This window comes from Mus caroli, chromosome 11, assembly GCF_900094665.2.
Source record: "Mus caroli chromosome 11, CAROLI_EIJ_v1.1, whole genome shotgun sequence".
NCBI classification, from domain to species: Eukaryota; Metazoa; Chordata; class Mammalia; order Rodentia; family Muridae; genus Mus; species Mus caroli.
This window is the reverse complement of record NC_034580.1, coordinates 46,749,180-46,762,081: the sequence shown is the minus strand read 5'-3', so window position 1 is coordinate 46,762,081 and position 12,902 is coordinate 46,749,180. Positions and strand designations below refer to the sequence as shown.

The window sequence follows — 12,902 nt, the reverse complement described above, 5'->3', positions numbered from 1 at the left end:
TCTTCAGACACACCAGAAGGGGGCATCAGATTTCATTACAGGTGGTTGTAAGCCACCATGTGGTTGCTGGGATTTGAACTCAGGACCTTTGGAAGAGCAGTCAGTGCTCTTAACTGCTGAGCCATCTTTCCAGCCCAAAAGTGAGCCATTTCTAAGAAGGCCAGTTATTACACTTGTAACTAAGCATAGAGAAAGCCTGGGTGTCTGGCAATATAGAGACATTTGTTCTGATTTATCCGAAGCTCTACGAGAGGTGAAGGCTGTTTGTTCACACAACTCAGCTTGATTTAAAACCTGTACCTTAGGTTCCTGAATGGTGTTGATCCCCTCAGCTCGGAGTGGGGCATCTCACACTTGGACTCTGGTTGGGTGGGCACTGATCTGACAGGAGTTACTGGTTGCTGCCAGGTTCTGGAGAGGCGTCTGGAGGCCCATGGGATCTCCACTGCCCTCTGCCATCTGTGGCCAACAAGCTAGGTCTGAGAGGATGACGAGGGGACAGGTGGCCTGGCTGGCACATTATCCAGACATCTCCAGGGACTGGTCAGAACCATCTTTGAACTGGCTGCCTGTGGCTACGGAGGGGCACCTCTCCCAGTTACACACTGGCGTACACCCAGGCAGAGCCAAGTTCAGATCTTGCCAAGGTAGAATCTTTAGCCACAGACAGCCTTGAGGGGCTTTTCCCTCGGTCCCGAGTCCCAGCTGCAGTTTCTTTGTATCGTCCAGGGGGGCTGGACTTTTAGCCTTGCCTTCTTTCTGTGTTTGGCCTACAGTAGGTACTCAGCAGAGTCTTATTGAATGAGCAATGGCTGGAATGATAATCATACTTCAAATAAAGCCACCTCTTACTTCTGACTCTAGATGGACGAGGAAGACAAAATTCTTAGAAATGTCGATAATAGGAAATATGGAGGCTGGGAATGTAGCTTAGTTGGCAGAGCTGCCGAGCATTCACAGGCTCTGGGTCCTGGGTCTGTTTCCCCAGTACCACATAAACCTAGGCATGGTGTCACGTCCCTGTAATCCCAGCAGTGGGAACTTGTAAAGTAGAAGCAAGAGGAACAAAAGTTCAAAGTTGTCCTCGCCATCCTCAACTACACTGAGAGTTCAGGGCCGGCCTAGAATGCATGATACCCTGTCTCATAAAGAAAAAAAAAAAAAAAGAAGCCAGAGGTGATGGGCTATTTATGACTTTAATTCCAGTAGTTGGGAAGCAGAGGGGGGCCATCTCTGTGACTCTGAGGCCAGACAGGGCTACACAGTGAGACCATCTGAAAATAATTTTTAAAAAAAGATTTATTTATTTATTTATTTATTTATTTATTTATTTATTTGATGTAAGTACACTGCAACTGTCTTCAGACACACCAGAAGAGGGCATCAGATCTCATTACAGATGGCTATGAGTCACCATGTGGTTGCTGGGATTTGAACTCAGGACCTCCAGAAAAGCAGTCAGTGATCTTAACCACTGAGCTATCTCTCCAGCCCAGCAAAGCTTATTTGTATCTGTACAACAAGCATTCTTTCCAGATTCCACTCACAGAACCCCTCCATAAATGCTTCAGGTAGGAGCAGGGCTCTGACCTGGCTTACTAATGGCTATGCCCATTTGATTTCAAGGGCAACATGGCTGCTGCCACAGGGAACTTTTGAGGCACACAGGCTCAAGTGCCTCCCCTGGCTTCACAGATCAGAGCCTTCCCTTGGAGAGGCTCCTGGTCATCCATGGACTTGTTATCTTTGAAGAGACATTGCCCTGAGCACCAAGTGAGTGAATGTCAGCCTGGAGCCTGCATGAGGCCTCCACACCCCACCCATCTTTGGAGGCAGGCTGCTGGCAAGTTTGCTGGCACAGCTGCTCTCTCAGGCTACCTGGATGACTCAGACAAATGACTGAGTCAGAGAGTTTGTCTCTCCAGCCCTTGAATGTTGCCTGGAACATAGCAGGCACTCAATAAATATTCAGTGCACAAATGCTGAATTCATCTTAAGCATTTTTTTTTTCAACTAAAGCACTTAGGATACCGGGGACCTCTGCTTCTGGACATAAATTGCAAGTTAGTTTAAAGGATATTTGTGTTCTCAGGAAAGAGTCCTGGAAGAACACCTATTGTCTAATGAGCAATTTCTGATTGCCAGGCCAGGATTTGACACCATGCGCACAAACTTCATGTTTCACAATGGATGGTTCACGGGGAGGAGCATCAAGAATGACCAGCTAAGGAGGTTGGAGAGTTGACTCAGAGGTTAAGGACACTGGCTGCTCATGCAGAGGACCTGGGTTTAGTTCTCAGCACCCACATGGTAGCTCTGAAATTCCTGTTCCAGGGATCTGAAACCTTTTCCTCACATGGTGTTCAGAAATACATGAATACAAAATACTTGTAAACATAAAATAAGTGAATACTGAAGGACAAGAAAACTACCAGGCAAGGGCCAGGGAGGCGCAGAGGGAGTAGCTCAGGCTAGCATGTATGCTACTCTGGACTCAGTACACAGTCCTCTGTGGACGTACATACTTGTAATCCCAGGCACTGCAAAGGTAGAGGCAGGAGGACCAAACATTGAAGGTCAAGTCATAGAAAAATAAAGTTCAGGGACATCCTCAGCTTCAAATTCAAGTTCAAAGCCATCATGGGCTACTCAAGATTCTCTACAATAATAATGATGATGATAATGATAATGATAATAATAACAACAACAGCCATCACGGTGATGGTGCATGCCTTTAATCCCAGCACTTGGAAGACAGAGACAGGTGGATCTCTGTGAGTTTGAGGCTAGCCTGCCCTACAAAGCAAGTTCAAGACATCCAGAGCTACACAGAGAAATCATGTCCCAAAACACCAAAATAAATAAATAAATATGTAAATAATAAACTAAAGTGAAAAAAAGAAAACAATACTGATGTAGCAAGACAAGCATGGTGATTTGAACCTATAATCCTTGTACCTGAGACTGAGGCAGGAGGATTACTGTAAATTCAAGGATGTCTTGGGCTACAGAGTCAATTCTAGGCCAACCCGGATGATAGAGTTAAGACTGTAACACAAAAAACTGAAAGAACTGCCGAGCAGTGGTGGCGCACGCCTTTAATCCCAGCACTTGGGAGGCAGAGGCGGGCAGATTTCTGAGTTCGAGGCCAGCCTGGTCTACAGAGTGAGTTCTAGGACAGCCAGGGCTACACAGAGAAACCCTGTCTCGAAAAACAAAACAAACAAACAAACAAACAACCTGAAAGAACAAAGTGACTGTGAGGATGTAGATCTATAGACCCCCAGCCTTGCTTTAAACCTGCTTATTGAAACCTGTGGGCATCAGGTAGGACTATGTCTGTCTGTCTCTTTTTCTTTGTGTGTACGGTAGAGATCAAGCCCAGGCTGTTGAAATCTGCACCTGTTTTGTTGTTGTTGTTGTTGTTGAGGCAGTCTTATTTAACCCTTGAACTTTCTATACTAGAGGTTAACTGAGCTTCTGGTCCTCTTGACATTCTTTCAGCCATGCCCCGCAGCCCTTGCTCCTCTTTCTTGATCCCAGTCAATTTTAAAAAAAAAATTTTTATTAGGTATTTTCTTCATTTACATTTCAAATGTTATCCCAAAAGTCCCCCATATCCTCCCTCCCCCCAGTCAATTTTTTGCTTGCTTCTCTCTACTGTTGTCAAGGTCACCAGGCACCTCCGTGTTTCTGAACCTTAAAATCTTTCTATGTTTTGTTTGTCAAGGCAGGGTTTCTCTGTGCAGCCCTGGCTCTTCTGGAATGCTCTGTATAGAACAGCTGACCTCACACTCAGAGATCTGCCTGCCTCTGTGTCCCCAATGCTGGAATATGCCTGGCTGAAACTCCCTACACAGGTCAGGCTGGCCTCAGCCATGCAGAATCACTGGAGTTAAAGGCCTGAACCACTATGCCCAGTATCACAATAAAACATCCTGTGATCCTTCAGCAGTTTGGGGCTGCTTCACACCTTTCTTCCAGCTCTCTGGATGCTTCTTAAATGGTTTACTTTCTAGATTTATTTTATTTCTGAGTCAGGGTCTCATGTAGCCCAGGCTGTCCTCAAATTCTGTATGTAGCTGAAGATGACCCAGAACTTCTGTTTCTCCATCTCCACCTCAGCATCACAGCGGGGACTCAGCAGCACTCTGGTTTATTGGAGGCCAGGGATTGAATCCAGGCCTTTGTGTGTGCCCGGCATGCAGTCTACCAACTGAACCACATCCTCAGCCCCTTCTTTCTCTCTTTCTTAATGATACCTTTGTTGCAGGCTCCTCTTCCAGATCTTATTCAGTGCCCAAGGGTATCACCTGTATGCCTTCTTCTACACTTCTATGATGCTCTCAGAAAGCCCCACAGCTTTAAATAGCATCCATCAGCCCCACTTTGCCCAAGTTGAAGCTGCCATGTCAAGCTGCCTGTGAGAGGCCTAAAGGTGGATGCTCAGCAGGAACCTCAGACGTAACATGTCCAAAGAGAAGCCCTCCCCTCCTCAAGTCCCCTCCTTCCATTTCTTCCCCTTAAATGATGGCAACTCCATCTTCCTATTGGCTTAAGACGAAACTCTGGTAGCTGTGCCTTATTTAACACAAACATTTTACTTGTATTTATTTATTTGTATGTTTGTGGGCATGTGTGGGTTTGCATGGGCCTGCACATGCCACAGCTTCATGTGGAAGTTGGAGGACAGCATGCAGGAGTTTATTCTCTCTCTCCACCAAGAATATTTGGGAAATTAAGCTTGGGCAGTGAGGATTGGCTGTACCTGCTACACCATCTCACCAGGCCTTCTAATTTTCTTAACGCTTCTCTTTCTTTAACAGAATCAGCAAATTCTGTTACAATACATACCGAACCCGCCCAAAACCATCCTCATGGCAACTACTCAGGTCCATGGTAGTAGCATCCTGCATCCTAAATGCTCTTCCTGCTTGGGTCCTGAGTGTGCAGTCTGTTCTCCATGTGACAGCCTAGTGACCTGTAAAATCTAGTGTTGGATCACGGCACTCTCCGTTCACCCCCCCCCCAACCCCCATGTCACTCAGGAAAAGCCAAATCCTTTACAAGGTCCCACAGAGCCCTACAAAGTCTCACCCTTTACAGATGGCACACTCTGCCAAGAGCACGTACCTGCTAGCCTCTTAACTTTGTTTGTGCCATGTATTCAAGTGCTCTGATACCTATGGATTCCTCTTGAGCGTAAGATCTTTAATATTTTTGCAATGCTAAGAGTTGAATCTAGAACCTTAGGCAACCTAGGCTGACCTCAAATTTGCCATGTCGTCAAGGATGACCTTGAACTCCTGGTTCTCCTCCGCCAGCCCCTGTAGGTGGTAAGAGAGTAGGTGTGAGCCACCATACTGAAGCCCTTGAAGTAAGTTCTATGAATTACAAAGAAATCTAATTATACTGAAATGCAACTCTCAAGATATTTTCAAAATGTGTAACACACTAATCTGTGTGCTTTATTAAATTACAAGTGCAGCATAATTTGAAGTAGTGACGTGTAATGGCATTCTAGGGTATTAGTAACAACTGTAATGGTTGTAAGATACCTGTGATTCCTACCAGGAACCACATCACAGGTGCACTTAATATTGAAGATTTACTGTCCTTATTTATAATTGAAGAACATGCTACATTTTACTGATGGAAATGAAGATGTGACCGTTTCGCCCATCAAAAGTCAAGGCCCCTGAATTCTACCCACAGATTTATGGAGGTGAGTACCCCTAAACTCCAGGTTAAGAAGCTTTGGTTCATAATGCACCCTTTTCACACACGCGTGCGCACAGACACGCTCACTTGGCATCTTCTCAGATCATCCGATTTAAAACTGTACCCCTTAGATATGATGCTGTCTTCTGGCCTCTGCAGGCACTGCACATACACAAAACACAGATATACATGCACGCAAGACATCCATAAACATAAAATAAAAATAAATCTAAGCCGGGTAGTGGTGGCGCACGCCTTTAATCCCAGCCCTCGGGAGGCAGAGGCAGGTGGATTTCTGAGTTCGAGGCCAGCCTGGTCTACAGAGTGAGTTCCAGGACAGCCAGGGCTACACAGAGAAACCCTGTCTCGAAAAAACAAACAAACAAACAAAATCTAAAAAAAATTAAAATTGTACCTTATACTGTTGTGATTTGCAATGGAACTTTTCACTGTAGCACTTAATTCTCTTCAAACACACCAACATATATCTCTAGTCCCAGCATTTGAGATTGCAGAGAATTTGAGGGTAGCCTGGGTTACACAGTGAGTTTGAGGCTAGTTTTGGCTCACAATTGATTATTTGTTTACTTGTCTGTCTGTTTGTTTATTTTCAGGGCTGGAGAGATTGCTCTTGCAGGGGACAGGAGTTTTGTTCCTAGAATTCAGGTCAAGTGGCTGACAGAGCCTGTAATTTCAGCTCTAGAGTTTCTCATGCCCTCTTATGGTCTCCACAGGTACCTTGCATTCACACACAGATATCCACACACAGGCACACACATACACATAATTAAAACTAGAACACAATTTAAATTTTTCTTCCTCTCTTTCTCTCTTTTTTTTTTTTTTTTGCTGAGGGAGGGGCAGGCTATTCCGTTCAATCTGTTGTCTCATTATTTTGCTGTCTTGGTTAAGTTGAATTCTCTGTGTAGCCCAGGCTAGCTTTTAACTCTTGGTAATCCTCCTGTCGCTGCTTCCCAAGTTCTGAGATTTTAGGTGTGAACCATGATGCCTGGCTATACAGATTTCCTATTTGTTTAATTAAGCTATGTACATAATGAATTAAAGTCAGTCTCACTGTTATTTTGTTAGCAGGTCCAAGGTCAGCCATGGACAGTAACACAAAGCTCTACGGAATCCAAGGACTGGAGGGGATTTGGGTTCTAAGCCAGTGGTATTTCCTAAGGACTGTTTAGGGGCCCTGGTTTGGCCCCCAGTTAGAAAACTATGTCAAGGACTAAATAGAGCTGCTGCTCTCGCAGAGATCAATCATAATGTGACTAGGCAATAGCATGACTTTTCTCCAGCGTGTAGTAAAAGCAAAGGGTAATGACACCAGTGCCAAGGTCACCTGCACTTAGGTGTCCACTCACCACTGCCGGCCTTGGAAACTATCGAGTTTCTAAGGCTTTTCTCAAGAGGGTAATGGGCTTTTGTGGGAATGAAGTGGACCAGCTTGCACACGGAGCACAGAAGGAAACACATGCACAGAAGGTGTTCCTTCCCCCTATCATCTCTCTAGGTCATTTTACGGTTCCTTTTCTATTAGGCCAAGACATTTTTCTATTCCAGTTCATGGGCTCCCAATGACCAAGGCAAACAGCTTGTCCTGTCCTCTCCTGCACAGACATCCCACCCCACCCCCTAGGCCAAAGACCAAATCTGTGGGTCACTTTAGACTCTGCCTCTGTGTATTGTGTCTCTACCTTCATGCCGGATTCATGGCTGACAGTTATCGGGACCTTGACCACTGTTTCTGACCAGTTCCTCTCCTAGTCCTCTTTCTGTGCACACTGGAGTTCTTGTATGTATCCTCAAGGGAAAGACTGAGAGAGAGAGCATTGTCCTCTTGTTCTTACCTAACATGGGTTCAATCATAAGCAAAAACAGCAAAAAGAAAAGGCAGGGGCTGGAGATAGGGCTCTGTAGTTAGGAGCACTTGCCGCACTCCCAAAGGACCTGAGTTCAGGTCTCAATCATACACATTAGGTGGCTCACAAGCATCTGCAACCCCAGCTACAGAGAGCATCCCATGCCCCTGGCCTGCCTCACCTGCCTGCATCCCTACCTGCCCATGTGCAGACACATAATTAAAAATAGGTGCACATACATCTACACATCATTAAAATAATTGGGAAAAAGGAGTTTATAAGAAAGAAGCCATGAGCAAAGCACTCACATGAGCTGTGCACTCTTAGCCTGGTCCTGCCTTACTTATAGGGAATGTAAATTTACATATTCACATACATGGGTATGCGTGTGGTCATGTGGTCTCGGTAATCTTCTGCTCCCCAAGGTGAAAACAGATCCAGAGAGAGGTATTCACTGATCTGCCTCACACAGCCTTCTGAGCAGGAAAGCCAGGATTAGAAACCATTAACCTCTCGTTGGGCACTCCCAGCCTCCAACACGCGTTAGCAGACATTGACCTTGGCCTGGGAAAATCTTCTCAGTGGACCTCTGAGAACCAGAGTTAGGGCTAACTGTGAGGTGCTGATGAGCCAGCCCCTCCTCTTGCCAGACAGGCCTCTTTTAGACTTTGTGAATGAAGACCAAAGAAGAGAAGTTCTGCGGGTGGCTTCCTTGAGTTCTCCTGTTGCAGAAAGCGCTTAGGTGGCTTACTTGAGTTCTCCTGTTGCAGAAAGCGCTTGGTTCAGCGTTCCTCGTGTCCCTCTTTGTTGCTGAGACAACCTCCCCGTCGGAGGATCTGAGCTGTTTTGAGTTTGTTTATTATTAGATTTATTTCTCCTATAAGCAAATGTGTTCACAACATTCCGTCGGGGAATCTTCTTAATTGTCACATAAATGTCATCTTATGTAAATTGAATATTTATCTTTGCATGCAAGGGGGTTGGGGGTGGAGGGGAAAGGAAAAATAAACAAACTTCAGTCTTGGAGAGGGAAAGGGATTTGAAACTCATCCACCTGCCTTCAAAAACAAAGGTGAGTTGGGGGGGGGGATCATTGGATTATCTTGGAAGGGGTAGAATACATTGGCAAGGGTGAGATTAGATGCCTTAGGGATGCTGGAGATGAGAGATGCCTTAGGGATGCTGGGCCAGGCTTCCCCAAACCTCAGTCCAAAACTAGCCAACCTCCCCAGCTGGAGCATTCCCAGGAGGCAAAACGTTGCCCCCCCCCCCCCCACGTGCCTACCCCTCCAGGAGGCCTGCCCTTTTCCTTCCTAGAGAGAAGGTGAGCTTCCCAGGCACAGCGGGTTGGGTGGGTGTGGCCCGCAGCTCAGGGAACCGACCCAAGGCTCCGCCACTGCCGGCTAGCCGCCCGACAGCCCGCCCGCCTGGCGAGCGCAGGCTCTTCTTCCAGAAACTGCGAGGATTGGAGAGCACTGTTTGTGCACCACAAGGTCAAGTCGGGAAGTGGAGTCGGAGGAGGAGGGGCGAGAACGAGAGGGTGGGGAGAGGGGCGCCCCGCTTCTCTGCCAAGTACCAGCCCTGGGAAGTTGCCCCTCGGTTTTTAACCCTTTGCGGTTATAAGATGCACGAGGCAGAAGGAAGGGGGTACCTGGGGGCAAACTCCTCCTGAGGCTAGGACATGTTGCCACCCTGCTAGCCACCCACCCATCACAGTGCGCCTCACCCCCCCCCTCCGGAAATGCAGGGCAGCACCGGGCGCCAGGAGGCACCCGTGAGGGGGAGGGGGCAACAAGCCCAAGAAGGGACCCCCTCCCCCTAAGGACAGCCCCTCTCTTCCGGAGGTCGCCCACAATTTCAACTTTCCCTGCCTAGGATGCTAGTTTGCATTTGGTGTGGGTGGAGGAGGAGGACCGCGCCCCCTCCCCCAGCCCCATGCGCGCCCCTCCCCTGCACTCCTGCCAGCACTTTCTGCTCACTTCTGGCGCTGCAAAAAACGCCACGCGATTTATTCGATTTCGATTTTAAAACCAGTGATTCCGAAACCGGGCGGAGGGCGAGGGTCTTCCAGCACCAGAGTCCCTGGGGGTGGGGCGGACGAGCTGGGTACTCCGTGCAAGCCTCGTTTCCTCCGCGAGTGTCGCCTCCAAGCTGTTATTTGCAAAGAAACGTCTTTTTGACGCAGGGAGAAATGGCAAATTTTAAGTACGTCATTAATATGGCGCCAAAAGATTTTTTTAAGTATAAGCTTGCTTTTTTTTTTTTTTAGGTTGTGGGGGGCTCCGCCTGGGTCTGGGGCGCGAAGGGGGCGGGGTGTGAGCAGAAAGTGTGAGTGAGCGAGTGGAGGGGCGGGGTATGTGTGTGAGTGTGTGAAGTGTGAGCCGACCTGATGGGACTTGCACGGGCTCAGCCGGCGCTCGGGCCCGGCCCTGGGGACAGGGCGGGTTGGGGGCGCCCCGGAGTCCACGAGGAGTCCGGGCCCGCGTGCAGGCGGGCGGGTGACCGTGTAGGGCACCCCCCCGGGGGGGCCGCAACGCTACCTGGGACTGTCGCCGGAGCCAAACAACTGGGAAGGGGGGGGGACACGACAGGGGGGTGCCGGGAGCGGAGATCCGAGTGAATTAGAAAAAAGTGGCTACTCCCCCTCCCTCTCTTCTTGCCCGCCCCCACCCCACCCCACCCCCACCCCAACACATTTTTTCCCCCTCTAAAGAGATCACAAGGAAGTCTTGGTTTAAAAAGAAACAGAAACATACACAGGGGGTTGGTGAATGGTGCCGACCGCGGCCATCGCAGTTGGAGGCTATTTTTTTGGGGGGTGAGTAGCGTCCATGGAGTTACTTTGCGCCCACTCCTAGTGGCACCAGCTCTGGGCTGGAGGGCTGACCATCTTCCCAGCAGGGGTGCGGGGCTTGGGGGGCGCCGCGGCCCGGTCGCCTCCCTCGCCACGACCCCGGATGGATGCGCGCCCCCCGCCCTCCCGCGCCGGCCCCAGGAGCTCCTGGCTTCGGGAGCATCCTTCCCGCGCCGGCCCCCGCCGCCGCGCGTAGCCGAGGGCAGCGCCCCTCGGGAGGGCACCGCGGAGCAAGGTAAGAGCCAGCCCCCAGCGGATGGGTCCTGCGCATCTCCACGGCATTATTTTGTGGGCTTTTTTTTTTTTTTTCAACAGATCTGCCAGTGCTCCTCGCTCCCTCTCTCTTGCTCGCTCGCTCCCTCTCTCGCTGGCTGCCTGTTCTAGGAAGCCAGCGCGGGGGGTGGGGGGGGGGGACGCACAGCACTGGGGAGAGAGATTGCGCATGTTGGTCAGCCGTGTTTTAAAGAGTACAGTGCGGGGAGGCTGAGAGGGGCGCATGCAACAACTTTTGGAAGGGTGAGCCTGGCGACCTTCTTTATTAATGACTGCGGCAAAGCGCCCCTGGGCCGGCGAGGGGGCGCGGGCGGGTGGGGGCGCTGGGGCTGCAACTTGCCTCGCGGGCTCCGGCCGGCCCGAGGGGCTGCGGCGCTACCGGGGTGTGGGGTGGGGAGGCCGAGTGGCGGGCACCGGGGCAGGGGAAACCTGGAGCTATCTGCCCTTCTGTCTCCCGAGTTTCATTTTGTTGATACGCAGCACGTCCGGGTGCCGAACCGGGCTGAGCCGATGCACATGACCCCGCACTGGGCTCACGTGCAGCCGGTCCAGTCCTAGACACCTTCCGGGGGCCACCGCCTCCGCCCTGCGCCCCCTTTCCAGGCTGGGTGCACGAGGGAGCTGCACGCGGGGGCAGCATGCTCGGTTCTTGGGTTCAGAGGCATTGCACAAATTAGTTTTTTTTTTTTTTTTCTTTTTAAGGGGCGGGGGACAACGTTCCCAGGTGAGTGCTGGGTGCGCAGCCCAGGCAGCCAGGGTGCATACTGGGGTAGTGGACAGCAGCTCTCCGGTGCTGCGCGGGAGTCCGGTGGGGGAGAGGCACCGCGAGAGTGGAAATGTACCGGCGACGGCCGGAGCGGCGGGTGCGCGCTCGCGGGGCGACGGCAGGGGGCGTGGCCCTTGTTTACCTTCTCCCAACTCTGATGGTTCGCGTCCCGCTTCAGGGACGACTCTGCAGCTCCCCGCTCTTCCCTCCGCCCTTACTAAACTCTGGGTGGTACCTAAGAGCAGCAGACAAGTGGAGGGCCCTGCCTGGGACACACGCACCTGACCCCAAAATGAGTGACATTGCAGCCCCCGCCCCCACCAAACATTGCTGCAGTCCTTCTGCCGGATCCCCGGCCCCGCCCCGCCCCCGGCAGTGGCATCTTCCCGGCTCACCTCCTTCCTCCCTCTCCCTCCCTCCTTCCCACCCACTTGCCTGCGCTTGCGGAGCGGCTCTCGCTCGCCCACTCCCCGCCTGGGTGCAGACTTGTGGCTCCCCATGGTCCCTTCCCGCCCATCCCTGGGCTCTGAGACATCCCCTTCTCTAAGCAAGGGGTGATCCTGGGTCAGCTTGGAGACTCGTAGCTTTTCTGCCGGAGGGTGAGGACATCTGCAAAACCGGCTTGGAGGCTTTCCTCTACCTTCCAGAGAGGCCCAGCCAGCTCAGCCCGGTCCCTCTACTGCACACCTCTGCCCCGCTCAGTACCCCCGCCCCCACCCCGGGCTCAGTTGCCCTTCCCCGAGTCCCCTAGACCCCTCCCCCGCCCCGGGCGTCAAGCCCACCCACCTCCTGGCACCGCCCCCGGCCCGAACCGCCTCTTGCCCTTCCTACGCCTGGGCCGGAGCCCCCCGCAGCCACCTCCGGCTCCTCCTCCCGGCTCCCGCGGTCGGAATCACGCCGGCGCGTCTCCAGCCTGCGTGCCCGTCGCCCGCCGCCAGGGGCAGGCTGGAGGCGCGCAACCCTCTTCTAATCCCCTTAGCCGCTGCAGCCGGCCTGTGCACTTTTTTTTTTTTTAAAACCAGCTTGGCCTCAGGCCTCCTGCTGGTGGGGGGGCGGGGGAAGGGGACCGGGTTTCTTTATGCCCGAAGGTACATTGTACTGGTTATCCCGGGTCTCTGCAGATTTCCAAATTTCACCCTTGCCCCTAGCACCCCCCACCTCATCTGCAGGATTCCGAGGTACAAAGTTTTACCCAGAGGCAGTTTGCAAGAGGTCAATGGGAGGGATTATGGTTGTTCTCAGAGAAGTGGCTGAAGGGTTAGGGAGGGGCGCGGCCCCCCATTTAGAAATGAAGAGTTCTGAGCCCGGAAGAATGTTAGGATGCTCCCTTAACGTTTATATTTGCATACAGACCGGAGCTTGGGAGCTGGGTTCTCCTCCCAGAGTGGCACTGTCTCTCCCATCACTGGTAAAATTCCCA

At 51.3% G+C, this 12,902-nt stretch overlaps 1 protein-coding gene across 10 annotated transcripts in view; it reads left to right on the top strand.

The window, feature by feature from the left end:
• The first annotated feature begins 8,970 nt into the window (after positions 1-8,970).
• The window catches only part of Jade2 (jade family PHD finger 2), a 46,301-nt gene continuing 42,369 nt past the window's right edge, over positions 8,971-12,902 (top strand). For 2 of the 10 annotated variants that reach the window (XM_029483636.1, XM_029483639.1), the window contains exon 1: positions 8,971-9,082. Coding sequence is in view for 2 of the 10 variants with exons in the window: in XM_029483633.1 (XP_029339493.1) it covers positions 10,551-10,678 (128 nt within the window). In the remaining 8 variants the exon portion in view is untranslated. Of the gene's footprint in view, positions 9,083-10,287; positions 10,679-10,863; positions 10,960-11,418; positions 11,441-12,902 lie in introns of those variants that run through there. The other 8 variants (XM_021177532.2, XM_029483634.1, XM_029483637.1 and 5 more) reach the window with 7 other exon arrangements.